The 14,775-nt window shown below is 38.1% G+C and overlaps 1 protein-coding gene across 6 annotated transcripts in view; it reads right to left on the reverse strand.

Moving 5' to 3' along the window:
* Nucleotides 1–2,918: 2,918 nt before the first annotated feature.
* Nucleotides 2,919–14,775, reverse strand: part of HERC2 (HECT and RLD domain containing E3 ubiquitin protein ligase 2) — a 110,405-nt gene continuing 98,548 nt past the window's right edge. For all 6 annotated transcript variants that reach the window (XM_084303368.1, XM_084303369.1, XM_084303366.1 and 3 more), the window contains 7 exons: nucleotides 9,353–9,494; nucleotides 8,321–8,515; nucleotides 8,108–8,220; nucleotides 7,068–7,258; nucleotides 5,121–5,226; nucleotides 4,207–4,419; nucleotides 2,919–3,911 (listed from right to left, as the gene is read on the reverse strand). In XM_084303368.1, coding sequence (XP_084159494.1) covers nucleotides 3,639–3,911; nucleotides 4,207–4,419; nucleotides 5,121–5,226; nucleotides 7,068–7,258; nucleotides 8,108–8,220; nucleotides 8,321–8,515; nucleotides 9,353–9,494 — 1,233 coding nt within the window. In that variant the 3' untranslated portion in view covers nucleotides 2,919–3,638. The remainder of the gene's footprint in view (nucleotides 3,912–4,206; nucleotides 4,420–5,120; nucleotides 5,227–7,067; nucleotides 7,259–8,107; nucleotides 8,221–8,320; nucleotides 8,516–9,352; nucleotides 9,495–14,775) is intronic.

Raw genomic sequence — 14,775 nt, forward strand, 5'->3', positions numbered from 1 at the left:
AGCCATAATGAAGTGAACCTGCCTTATCTGTTAACTAATGGGCCAGTCCTACTGGCGAAGCAGTGTTAGAACAGTTTCATAATTTGTGGTTCACAAATCACATGCTCATGCCACAAATGCCAGACGTATCAGAACAAATGTCAGAAAAAAATATCACTTCGAAATTATGGGAAGAACTTGCTCAAAACAGATCCATTTCCGAAGCTAAGTAGCATATTTTCCTCCAAATAGCAGTGAAAAACTTAACAGAGAGAAATTAATTAAAAGTCTGTCTCCTAGGAAGACAAGTCACAGCCTTCTCTATTTGGTCATCCTTGTGTTTCTCACTTTCAGACCAATGGCACACTGGTTTCAGAAGTATTAACTGGCATGTTTTGGCCCCAGGTCAAACATTTCACAAGAGTGAGAAGGAAGAGCAGCCTGCTCTAGTCACAAGCATCCTAATTTTGTGCTTTTTTGGCTGCTAAACAGGAAAACGAACTCAGATGCCACTGAGACCAATCCATGCTGGCGCTTTTTGCCCACACGCCGATAAAGTCGTTACAGTTGAATAAGAAAGGCCCAAGATAGGATTATACTTTATTTTCCAGAAGTGTTGCAGCCCCTCGTTATATAGGCTTGCCATCAGTAGTGAGTGTATCCAGTTGCCCAGTGTGAACAGTTTCTCACCAGAGATCTGGTCAGGGATTACCAGAGTCAGGAAACAACTGAAACAATTATATTCTGTGTTTCTGTGAAATCCTTGCACTGTATTGCTCCCTGGCCATCAGAAGACTAAACGCAGAACTGATGAACTTGCAGACCTGCCATCAGGATTTGCATTTGAACCAAAGAGGTAAATCAGCAGACCCTTTTACAAGTATTTGAGCAGTTTGTGTCACATTCTGAGTTGCTTTTACTGCAGTTTTCACTTCAAGTAAGGATATGACTGGATAATTGAATAACTTGGCCACCAATTTTACACTCTCAAGCCCCAGCTGAGTGTAAGTTGAGCCCAGCTGAGCCCCATTCCAGCACCATGCTGCAATGTTTTGCTTAAAATCTTACTTTTTAATTACAAGATTTAATTGAAGGCTAACCTTGAAAGGCAACTTCTGCAGGAAGTAGGATCTTCTACAGGATCTTCTACAGGATCTTCCACAGGATCTACACACCTGAACATTTTCCTTAAACGATGTTTTTGAAAACAGAAGGCATTTTATCAATAAGATCATTGAATTTTATCATTAAGATCATTGAAAGCTCCTGCTTCCCTTTCTCCTAGAAGAGTGCTGCACAGTTTAGTTTTGCACAGGAAAAAGATGCTTTCAGGGGAGACAGGTACCTACAAACACTGGCCTGAAAATTTCTTTGACTAACACGATGTTTAGGAACAAATACCATGGTTATAAAAGTTATAGAGAGCATGTCCTCTACACTCCGCGAGGGGCCCAATGACCTCCTGTCCATATTGTCAAGCTGTTCAGCAGCCATTAAGGAGCTTTAGAGGAGTGGGGAATTCGCTCAGAAAACAAAGTAATTTTGAACATGGGATTTTTCTTTTATTATCCTGCAATTTCACAATTGTAAAGCTTTATTATAAAAATCAAACCACCATCTGGTCCTTTGCTTTTAAAGGGATCTAACACATGAACTCATTTGTAAGGCTGAGTCCTTTTCCTTCTCAAGAACCTACATCTGAAAGCTAAATAAGAGCAATTCCCATTTTTTCAACACTCAAAACAATGATTTATTAAAGAAAAACAACTGGCTACTCAGAACTATTTTAAGACAGGCCATAGATGACAAGCATTTCACACTGTAATAGGGCACCCCGGACTCTTCTGTTAGGATGGGAAAGCAAAGAAGGAAGCTTAAAAACCTTCTTTTATTCCTCCACAAATTAACAATGGGAAGTGCTACTGTACAAAACAAATAGGTCCTTTCTGCTTTTTTTTGAAGAAAAACTCTTGATAGTCACATTCTTCCTTGCCCCCAATGACACACCCCATGAAAACTGTTTTATAGTAGTTTGTACACTCCTGAAATTGATTTTGAAATTCAAGAATGGCAATTGAACTTGGTCTCAAGTCCTTGGGCTTGTGGCATTTGGGCATGACTCATTCATCACGTCTGAAAAGCTGACTACAGAATCTCTTTGATCAAGCTGATGCCTAAATGGCTCCTGTGTTACCATGGCAAAGGACAGCAGACAACCACATGAGCACTTCTGTACCAGACTCTCCACTCTACCTCAGGATATTCAGAAGAAATTGAATTCAGCAGCAAAGATAAAAGTCATTGCCTTTTTTTTTTTTACACCACTATTTCGAAATACCAATTACGTCTCAGGAAAAATTATTTCATGATCGCAGTTAATATTTAAAGTTGGAGTAGAAGTCACACACAAGCACTAAAAAATCACAGTGAATCAATTCTCAATTGTAAGAGTTTAAATAAACACGTGCATATACCTATCCTAATTATTACTGAACATCATTTTCCACTCAATTCTGAAAATACTGTTAGCAACAAGGTTTTCAGGGACAAGGTTGTACATATGTCATTACGTATGTTGTCATTTTCTTCTGCATGAAGGTACTTGAAGACATCAGTCCCCTACGTTTCCTGAAAGGAGATTTTTTCCCCAGAGATGAAGTTCACCAGTACTGACAACAGCAGCATTTGGAACAACTGCATAAACAAGGTGCACATAACCACTGCTGTTAATGTGCCATGTAGACTTGCTCTGAGTTTACTACAGCTCACCTTCTGTCAATGGCAACGTACCTTACTATTGGTGCATATTCCTTGAACAGCAGCAGTGTTTGACCAACAACTGTGAATTGCAGAAACCCTTCTCGGATGAGTAGAAGTAATGTTCATTCCATGTGACAGCCGTACAGCCATTAAAACACACACACACAGAGCACTTCTTTCTGTGGCAGAATTTTATTTGGAGGGAAATTATAACTTTTGCATTTACATGGCACAAATTATATACAGTACACTTTCCATGATAAGAATTATGATGCTGTTCACAGAAAGGTATCAAATTTTAGATAAATAATGCATAAGCTAAAATATACAAACCAGGGGTGAAGGTGAAACTATTGGCCATTTTTATTATCTATAGAAGAATTTCAAGGAATAATGTTAATTCAATGTTCAAAAAATTTTAACAAACTTCTAGTAAAGTTAATTGAAATATTTATAATACTATTCAGTTGTTGCACAGTATTTCCAATATACAATCAAGATACACAGAACACAACACTTAATATGAAAAAAACTACTGCACCCACAAATTAAAAGGTTTCACTGCCTTTTGGATGCTGCACTACCTTATTTATATAAACATTTACAACACTTCAGTAAACACAAAGGTTCTAAATGTAGTGCAGCATTATGGGGGGCCACTTTCAGCTCTTAAAATAAATGTTAAATGCCCGTATACTGTGCCATTCATTCTAAGCTGATGGTTTAAGCTGTAACCCTTAATTCCTACCATGAGTAGCAAACACACTTTCCCAACTTTCAGAAGATTCCTCTGACTACATACTCTACATTCTGAGCCCTAAACTGTCCTTGGCTTCGTTATCATTTTGGCATTTTGCCTCAGTGCTCGTAACAGCTATATCCCTTACTTTATTTCTGGTTTAATGCCCAGTTAAGTAGTCCTGCGTAGAATCTGAAGCAAAAGAATCTGCATCTTCATTATCAGAATCATCACTACTGTCATCAGCAGCTGGCTCTCCTGTCAGCGCTATCCGGGCATAATCATCAGTGTCTATAGACTTGCAGAAATGAATGGCATATTTCAGTTTTTCCTCTAGTACTTGCTTACAAGAATATCTGGGTAGCTTCAGGAGAAAGAAGCAAGTGTATGACTCGGGAAGGAAGTGGTCTGGAGGATTGTATTTATCCAATACCTGTCAAAAACAAACAGCACTGTATTTTTTGATTTACTGCCCACACCACAAATAAATATTGAAACAATACTTTAATTTATTACTCTACTTATTAAACTGTCTTTATCTCAACCCACGAGTTTTCAAACTTTTGCCTTTGATTCTCCTCCCCCATCCCACTGGCAGAAGTGGAGTGAGCATGTGGCTTTGTGGTGCTTAGCTGCCTACCAGGGTTAAACCACAGCAGTCATGCTACTCCTCCTCCACTTCTAGCTATTTAAATTAAAAGCCCCGCTCCCCATCCCACACACTTTACCTGAATAACGAAGTCCCTCCCTCTGAAATCTGCAATAGTCCTGGGCAGCCTTGTTCTGCCCCACACAAAACGCAGGAAGAGAGATCGCTCGGTATTGGAGAACGACTCCATCACTTCCCAGAACCACTGTATCAAGGAAGCAGTTGGTTCAATTCCTTTGTAAGTTGCTACAGATTTCAGGAGGTGAAGTGGAATATCTGGGCTTCCACATACCTGAAAAAGAGAATATAATGATAAGCTACAAGTCTGATCAAATCAATTGCAGGTGATTTGTTTCCTCCACTCTCTTAAAATATTTAATCAGCCTTTACGCTGACAAAATGAGAATTCAGGTATCTGAAGTGCTGTACACAGTCTCCTATTACAATGATACTAAATGTACATCTTCCCATCAAGGGACAACACGCTTCTTTCATCTTCCTGAATCACATAAAGAGTTCAATAATTTACCTAGGAGGAATGTCTCCAATTCACCTCTAACAACACAGGGCTGATCTCCCACCAAACTGCTCTCAGAATTCAATACATCTTACCATGTTTTGTTTTGTTTTGTTTTTTTTTCTTGGTTGGTTGGTTGGGATTTTTTGGTGATTTTGTTTAGTGGGTTGGGTTTTTCTTTTTATTGTTGTTGGGTTGATGGAGGGTTTTTTTTTTGTTTTTTTTTAATCTCCGCAAGTAATTCATTCCGTCACTGCTTCACTGCTCAGCTATATCAAAATAACTTTTTGAACACTATGAGAGCAATAAAATATTTTCTAGTCCTTCCTTGAGCAAAGTGTTTGCAATCAGAGTAAGCACTGTAAACAGTATTAAATGTGGGTTTTATTATTCCATAATCTTGGATTAGTAAAATACAAATGAAGAATTCAACTCAAAAGTTAGTCTGACAGAGGTAGCAAAACAGAAATTGATACCATGGTTTCCAGTTCATATCCTGTAAAGAGCGAAAGCAGAGGAACTGGAACAACACGGGCCATCCCTTCACGAACTGCTGCAACTTGTTCGTCAAATTCATGAAGCCTGCAGAGACACATTTCAAGGGATTCTGTGAATGCCTTCTCCTAAAAATTTTTAACTAATACTTATTGTAATATCAAGGGAGCTTTAGGTGTTCTCCTCAAGTCTCCAGCTATACACCAAAGAAAATTAATGCTTATCACACCTGATACTTGACTTGTACCAGTTTCTACAGCATTCCATACTGCACAGCAAGCTCACTGTGGAGAGGTATTTTCCACTGTTTTGAACATTTTCGTTCCAGTATTATTCACGTGCTATTCCTGGCAAGAACAGACCAATACCCCATTTGAAAAGAATTTCTCTTGGGCAAAGATCATCTGTACTTTAAGACTGTGCCCTCAAACATTCCCAACACTAGACAAGACATTACAGTAAAAGAAAAATGGGTCTGAACTAAAACATTACATCTAAGGAAAAGGATTTGCTGTGTTTTCAGACAGTGATAAATAAGTAACATTTCAGTGCTTCTGTTGCCACCCATGATTTGTGTTTTGTTTTTTTCCTCCTCTCCTGTTAAGCTAATTTCTAAGATGCTAAGCTCTGAACAGCAGACATTCACATCATTGACATGTCCAGTCCTCAGGCTTGTCATCACCAACATAAACAAAGATCTCAGGACAAGGTCTTTCTTGCGTATCCACTTTTTCACATGGTTTCTATTCAGGTTCTAGTTTTTCTCTCAAGGGCTTCATATATTAAGAAACAAAAAATCTATTAAAATGTTTTTCCCAAAAGATTTCTAACTGTAGAACACTTCAAAATCACTGTTGTCCTTTGATGACAGCTAGAATTTTCAAGACAAGAAAAACATTTCTCCAAGTGAATGCAAGTTTTTAGTATCCATTTGGTATTTTATGTATCATTTATCCATTGCAAATTATATTCTCTATTGTCAAAAAGCAGCATTAAGTATTAGTCTATATCCATTTGGAGCATGTATATACACGTGAAAACAAGGACTAATTCAAGTAGTTGTTGGCAGACATTGCACTGCAAACTAGCAAGTATAAGTGATGATCAGTCTGGCTCAAGTGTTCTCTAAAATAGGTAACTATGGTGAGGAGAATAAAACACCTATGAATCATTTTCTCATCAAAATCATCTAATTTCCACAGTTCAATAGGCACAACAGGCACTGGGCTCACTGTTTCAAATAACAAGATGCCCACAGTTGCTTCTTCAATGTACTTGTCTAGATTAGGTATCTAAGTAACCAAAGGCCCATTTGCACAAACGCTGAACTATTTCCCACGTTTTAGTGCATTGTTCAGCTTCTGTCACCTATGGATGAATTTACTTGTCTGCAGGAAGGTGTCACTTATTTGATGGTGTCTGGGGTATGAACACTTTGTTTTGAGTGTTCTTTCTCAGATGAGAATAGAAGAACAATTCATCTGGGACTGCTCTTGACTTGAACGGATGATAGGAAAAATCATGAGAGCAGTAGTACTAAACCAAAGCACCCTTCATAAAGAGCTATATGAAGATGGGAAATTGCATGGAAGATAAAGTTTCGAGCCTACTATTTTATTGCATAGGATGAACTAGAAGGATGGGGAATTTCTCCACACAAAACTGGCTGACAGAACTGCTATGTCAGGACAGCTATTAAAATCTAGAGCCATGCATTATAGTTTGTTTTGTTTCCTAAATGCTATTTCCTAAAACTTAAGTTTAATCTTTTTGCTTTGGAGAGATTAAAAGCAATATGAAAATCAAATCGCATGAAAACATTATTTGTACATAAGAGGTTAAAGAATCATATTGTTCAAAAGCTTTTAAAGATTTTTAAAATAAAATGCTTGTCCATTTAAATAATATGAATGACTTATCCAACAAACCTGTAGTTTATTGCCAGCCTCACATATTCAGCTCTGTTATCCAGTGTGATATGGGTGTACTTGGAACTCAGCTGAATATCTTGACCACTTGCATTAGGCACAGTGAACGGGAGGCTCATGGCTTCAAACTCTTCTGATGTAGCTTCGTTGTCTCGAATGTACATCAGCCCAGGAATAAAATCTTTATCAACCTTTTGAAAAATAAATAACCGTAAGTTAAGAACAATTTATTAGCACTATACAAGAGTGCCTCTTTCCTACCAAAGCACTGCATCATGTGCCACCTACCAAAAGCATTGAGTCAAATGTCTAACGACCGTAACCACCTACGTGAATTCCAAAGCAGTAAAATAGCTCAGTATATTATACAAAATTGCATTATGCTGGGATGTTGGAAGGCACACGTGTTCTAGATTTCAATCCTTTTGAGGAGCATTTGCCAAGAAACTGTTATATAAGAAAATAGATTTAAAGCTTAAAAACATGATTAACTCTACAAAATCCGATGGCTGTTTTGATACAAAAGGAATCCCCTTACCAACAAGTAATTGACTTGGTGCTTTTACGGTAGGTATATTTTTAGATGACAGTAGCTGAGAAGGAACACTTCTATGTAACAAATACCTAACTCTTAACTCCACGTTTACTGAGTTCAATAAACAGAAATTGAAAGTTTGTGATGTTCAGTATGACAGTGTGAACTATTTTCAGTAGTAGTTTGAACTCATTTTCAGACAGTAACAGCTATGGAAAGGTTTGCTGGCAAGTAGGAGTTTAAGCAGAAATATTTATCTAGTCAAATCTGAGTGCATTTGAGAATGTTCTACAATTCAAATAGGTTATTTAGCTACTCTTGAAAGACAAACGTACAGTTTTAACAGTGAGTACAAGTGATCTTTATAAACTGGCTCAAAAATATGAAAGATTAGTCAAAATGCTACAAATACATACAGCAGGGAAGCAAATCCCCAGAGAATTTCTTATGCTAGAGTCTGCTTGTCTTCTGTAAGCTATACCCTACTCAGAAACTTCACACTTACCTCACTGAGATCAGCAATTGTTAGGTTCATTCCTGCAAGCTGCTTCCATACTGGTTCAGCCAGGTTGAGGCTCAGAGGGCTGCCAGTCCGGATAGCAATGCCCAGAAGTACACCTGTAAGTTTAAACACAGTATTTTAATTATTATTTATTTCATTTCCAATATTCTGATTGTGTAATTCAAGTAGCATGTCACAATGTCAGTAAGAAATTACCCAGAAAACGGAACATGTTCATATGTAAGAGAGACTTGGCAGCAGGATTTAATAGGAAACAATCTCTGTTTGCTCCAGATTCATCTCTTCCATTTGGTGTCACAATTAGCAGAGGGGTCAGCCCATTCTGAAGCTCCTCACACATTTCTGCTATTGATTCACTGTAACCTCCGCCGCAATCGTCCACAGATTCACCTTGGAGAAGAAAACAGGCTTAAAATTACACACTCTTCCAAAAATGTTTCTAAATTAAGTCTTGAAATAAACTGAATTTCCTTCCACAGGGATGACTGGGTAAGCAAAAGTTTACTAAAAGCTACACTGTCTTATCTATTCTTCTGAAAACACCTTATGCTTTCCTTTGTATTTGTATATTTCCAGTTCCTCATAAACAGTATTATTTTGAACGATCATCAGCAACACACTTGACTTGGCCAGGGTTCAACAACCACTTTTGTTTTAAACACTAATCAAAACAGAACAATAGAGGTGGTAAAAGAAAGCCTAAGCAACATGACTCTTCAGTGTCATTTTAAAGTAGATTTTTGTATGTATTTTACATACAATAGGTACATTTAGGTACAGTGGGTCTTCAAACTAAATTGCATTTCATCTTAAAGCTCAAAGTGACATGCAAATTGTAAGAAATTCAAAGTAAGAGCAGCTAACCAGGATTATTTACAGATTCTGACAGATGAAGAACACATTTAGGTTTTGCAAAATGCCTATTAAAAGTAAGAAAGTTGCCTTTGGAGTCCGAGGACAATTACAGAACTGTTTCCATTCATCTTTGGTGTGTTTTTTTTTGTTGTTTTGTTTTTTGTTTATTAATAAAATCATTTTTCAAAGTTTTCGTATTTCCTAAGATCTTATATGTTAGGAAATAACATGCTATGCTGCCTATACACAGACATTGTTTAACTATACTCCTTCCTTTCTTCAGGTCCTCTAAAAAATTAAACCAGAAGAAAACAGTAAAGATAAGTGCAAAACAGTTGGGGCAAATTGGGGACAGAGAGGGAATCCTCTTACCAACAAACTTGACCTTCCAAACCCGATGAGGAAGGAGAAGGCTGTCAGGGCTGAAGGAGCTCATTTTAGCACACATCTGTCCAAACACTGACTTTGTACCATCAGGCCCAGCCAGTCCACCTTTACTCCTAGAACGTTTTACCTGTTGAATAAACGCATAGAAATCACTGCAAGAACAAATTTCAGCCAGCATCTCTGTGCAGATCGCATATAAGATTCATATTTAAAACATTAATGTGTTCAGTGAAACATCCGTAGAGGTCTACCCTGTATTTTTGTAGCATATACAGAGGAAGAACCCAGTTTCAAATGTACAGTGTACAGGTAGCACAGACTCCTATGACGTATCCTGACCCTTTCCAGGAAGACAAAAGCAGTTAATTTCAGGCTGATAGGAGCCCAGAACTACTACAAAATCACAGGACAGCTGAGTTTGGAAGGGACCTCTGGAGGTCACGTGGTCCAGATGGCTTCTGAAGATCTCCAGGGAGGGAGACTCCACAATTTCTGTGAACCAACCTGTGCCAGTGAGCAGCCTGCCTCCCAGTAAAAACAAACAACAAAGATTGTGCCTGCAGTCTCTTGTCCTCCCACTGGGCACCACTGAGAAGAGCCTGGCTTCATCCTCTTTGCATCCTCCCTTTGGGTATTTATACACACTGACAAGATTCCTCCAAGCCTTCTCTCTTCCACGCTAAACAGTCCCAGCTTTCTCAGCTATTCCTCACAGGAGAGCTACTCCATCCATCCCCTTCATCACCTTTATGGCCCTTTGCTGGACTCTCTCCAGCAGCCCCAAGTCTCTCTTGTACTGGGGAGCCCAGAACTGGACACAGTGCTCCAGGTGCGGCCTCACCAGTGCTGAGTAGAGGGGAAGGATCACCTTGCTCAACCTGCTGCCAGAGCTTTGTCTAATATAGCTAAGAATATTGTTAGCTTTCTTTGTGGATAGGGCACATTGCTGGCTTATCAGCTTGGTGTCTACTAGGCTCCCAAGGGCCTTTTCTGCCAAGCTGCTTCCTAGCTGGGCAGCCCCCAGAGTGTCCTGGTGCCTGGGTTGTTCCTCCCCAGACTCAGGCATGTTGTTCCTAACTCTGTGACAGAGCTGTTGAACTGAGTGATTACTGTGATGATCACCATTTATGAACTGTGCAAACTTCAGTGCCAAGTAACAGAAGAAATTGGCACAGACCAAAAACACAGCATCTGGTTATCTATGTGCTTCTAGCACACATCCTGAATCAACCTAAGACTGCTGAATGATTGCTCTAGGTAGGTTGGTTGGACCTTAGTAATTTTGCTGTTAAGAGTAAAATGCAAAAGCAAAAGGGAAGTCACTGCAGTCGGACTGAATGATTCTTACCAGTTCTGCTGACAGCCCTGTGCGCTTTCTTCCCTAGATAAGAAACTCTGTGTTCCCTCAACCACCAATACCTCATTCATCTTTAATTTCAAATGGTTCATTGTTCATCTCTTTCTATCTGTTCATCTTTGAAGCAAATGGAAAGATAGTGGGTCATCACTGATAAAGTTTCTTAATAAAAAATAAAGTTTTCTCTTTGTTTCTGAAGAAACTGCGAATAGTTCGAGAGTTTTTGTTTGTTTGTTTTCCTGGATTGCAATCCACTTACTTATTTCATCCTGTTTCTACTCATACAATTCACTGTCAAACCAGGGTAAGGTTTTCACAAACAAAACAAATCAGGGTGTCTGTTGTTGGCCAGAAAACTGAATACATGGTTTTTCTTAAGTTAATTAATGACAATATTTAGGTATTTACTAGCAGCATCTAAAAATGAGCAAGCACTACCAAAAGTGAACGTGTGTACCTGCGTGTACACACAGTAATGCCTTTCTTAAGCACCTACCAAAAAAAGTAGCATATTTAAAGATTTGATTAAGATTCCTAACAAATGCCATGCAAGGGTAATCCCACATATTTTGCTGCAGGAGATGCACACAGAATGGTTAAGAATACAAAGAGCATTTCGTCAGTACAGAGAGGAAAGAAAATAAACAGAAGGCAGGAGAAACCTGAAGTGTTTTTTCCCCCCTTAGCGTTCTGCATTTTATATTCTCTACCTGTCCTGACTGTAAAGGGAATCCTACGGTGCATATAATTCATCAATATCAATGAGAGTATTTATGCAGAAATAGCCTAGACTGATCCCACTCATCTATATTTGGTATAATACATCTCAAAATCCAGCTCTTCTGCTGCTGTATGCTTTGGATGCTGTGAAGAAAAGATCTGCCAGGTTTCTTTCAGGTTTTCCTGAAAGGCTGACACACTCCAGTCCTTCTCATGTATAGGATGTTCTAAATCAACACAAACTTGTTTTAGTTTAGTAGACTTTTAAGGAATTTTGATACCAAAGAAATTTAAGTTGAGAAATCAGTGAATCTTCTCTTGAAAAGACCATGCACGAGTAGATGGTCTGTGAATGCAGCAGTTACTTTCAAACCACAGACTGAAAATACAAATTAAGTGACAACAAAATGGCAAGCAATCTTGGCTGAACTGAATAGAAAGGTATGCACATTTGCTATTGTACATTTAATTCAGTACTTACTCACTAGCAATGCAGGATTTTCATTTAACCTGATCCTTTAGATGCAGCAATGGTTATGACTTGACTTTAAAGAAGCAGCGTAAGAATGCCATGAGGGATTATTGACACTTCTGCCAGAACCGTAATATATTGCTGTGCTGACAGATGCCCATATTAAAATGTAAAAAGTTTTTAGCAAAGAGTAAGACTCTTCACTGGAAAATAGCAAAACTGTGGTCTCTGGACCACAGAGAAATGCAGCAGCTCAGAAACAGCATACAGCAACAGTGAATAGTCATTTATTGTGAGCAGAACCACTGCAACAAAGGGGGAGAGGCACTCAAGTCAATCTGTAATTCGGTTAATGCATTTTTAAGTGACAAAGATCGCACAGTTAGAGACTAATAAAAACGTTTACAAAAAGATGGCAGCTTATTAGTTAGAATCAGCAGAGAAAGAAAAATGTACTGTTAACATAGAAGACATCTGTGAAGAAAACAAACACAATTCGAGGATATGTAATGAAATCCATTTCCAGAAGAGGAAAAAAAAATAGTGTGGTAATTCCAAGAGCACAGACAATGCATCATCTGTGCCTTCAAGTTTCAGTTATCTATGCTTAAACTGAAATGGCACAGAGGAAAATACAGCACCAAAAGTATAGAAAAGCTATTCTACAAAAATAAGACAAAAAAGCTTAGCATGTTCAGTCTAGGAAAACGAAGGTTGACATGAAACGAGTATCCTTTAAAAGCACATTTGATAAGGGACAAGACAACAACCAGGAAGGAGGAGGGATGCTTTTTAAACTGAAGAATAACACTTGCAAAAGAACAAATAATCTATTCATTGATATCTTGTGCTTAACTTAAGGCCATAATTTTTAATCGCCATACTAGTGAGATTTCTATAATCCACATTTAATAAGTAGTCCTAGTAAGGAGGAAGAAACTATTCTTAAAGTAGAATTTAATATATCCAGAAGTGCAACATTGCTCCCAAGACAGCAGAGGACATTGAAAAACCTTTCCTTTGGAGATCCTTTGTAATATTGTGTTCCTGAGAGTACATATTCTCCTTAATAACTAAAATTTGCTTGTCTTTTAAAAGGAGGAAATTCCTTTCAACTGCTTCGATACTCTTTCATCCAAAGGCAAGGTATGATTTAACAGCAGTAAGAACATCTTTGCCTACAGATCTCAACACCACACTTGACACCACTGACATTTGACACCACTTTAGTTAGTCTGGTACCTAAGTACTAGGTAAATCTATTTACTAGTTAGCAGGTCACTAAGTGAGCTTGAGCTCTGGAGCCATCTACCAACATAATTTGGTTTAGTTTGCAGCTCAGTCTTTGACTACTTCTATCATGCCACTTCAGAACTGGATCCAAGTGCTGTTCTGAAGCATTTCACTGAAAGACCATTCCCAGCAAGTAATATCAACAAAACTGTATTACTTTGGTTTCTTCTACCCTACGCAATCCTCTGATGGTGTCCTAAAATGGCTGTGCATTCCAGCTTGCCCTCATGCTATACCTCAAGTCATAAAAACATCTACCCTCAATTTTTTTTATGTTATAGAAAATCCAGGTCCGTACTCTGGTGACTTGCAGTACAGTCGCCATCATATTCACAGTTCACTCACCTTGAGCAAGAACAACAGAACACTCCCCCAAAACGCTGTGTCTAGCTATCATGAGGCTCCCAGCAGGCATCCAGGCTAAATTAGTTCCCTAAAAGGAATCTAGTCCATGGAAAACTTGACCTCAGGACAAGAGAGTCGTGCCTGGCTTGCCTTCACAGAAGTTAACAGCTGTTATGACCAGTTAACAGTATTTTTGAAGAAACCACTGAACAGCAAATTTCAGGAAACATTTTAAAGAACAAGTCAGTATCTGCAAAAAACCTTGCAATTAAAACCTCATCTGTTTACTTTATACCAAGGGAGATGAAGAACTGAATTGACTGCACTATATAATTTATGAACTGTAAAAAAAGTCTTTTGACAGCAATGGGATCTTTGAGTCTAGCTGCAGTTAGACTCACAGCTACAATTAAGATGAAAATTCCCACCATTGATGATTAGCTGTTTGAGACAGCTTTGAATCTCTACTTAAAGGATCAATCAAATAGTTTTAAGAAAGCACATTTCCATTCCCTGCAAGAACTAACTAAAGAATTTATGGCTTCTAATTGGTACTGTATAAGCAGACTAGATTATGATCATCTTTTTTAGTCTTGACTTGGCTAAATCTAGGACAGACTTGCGTTACAGAAATATTTCATTTCCTATGGAAACTATGAAAAATAGAAGCCCCACAGCGACCAATTCTGTTCTAGATTTAAAGAGAGATTCACGTAATGGACTGGAATACAAGAGAAAGCTCATCTTTATAAATTACCTCAACAGTAGAAGGATATTAAGAAATGAGCCCAAACCCCAACCATTAGTTTCCTGCTTAAAGTTAAATATTTGCACTACTTGCTAGACTTTCTGAATTCCCCCAAAAGAGTAATGGGAAGATCATTGGCATTCCCTTCAGCTTCAAATTCACAAATAATATATGAAAATAACAAATTTTAATCATGTCACATTCCCATAAGTTTTATGGGCCAATAAAACATACCAAATGAGCAGAAAATACTGTCCAGGAGAAATAGAACATATTTTAGTTCACTAAGAGAAAGCTGATTAGTCAAAATTTTCCCAAATTCTCCGTTCTAACCTTACGAAGAGTAGCTTTCTTACTTTCTAATATATCAAAAAAGGAAGAAAAAACATGACTAAATGAAAGAAACACATGAGGATTCCGTAAGACCAGACTTCAGCCCATTTAAAGAAACAATGTTTTACTATTCTATGTTA

Source organism: Netta rufina, assembly GCF_964035555.1.
Source record: "Netta rufina genome assembly, chromosome: 1".
NCBI classification, from domain to species: domain Eukaryota; kingdom Metazoa; phylum Chordata; class Aves; order Anseriformes; family Anatidae; genus Netta; species Netta rufina.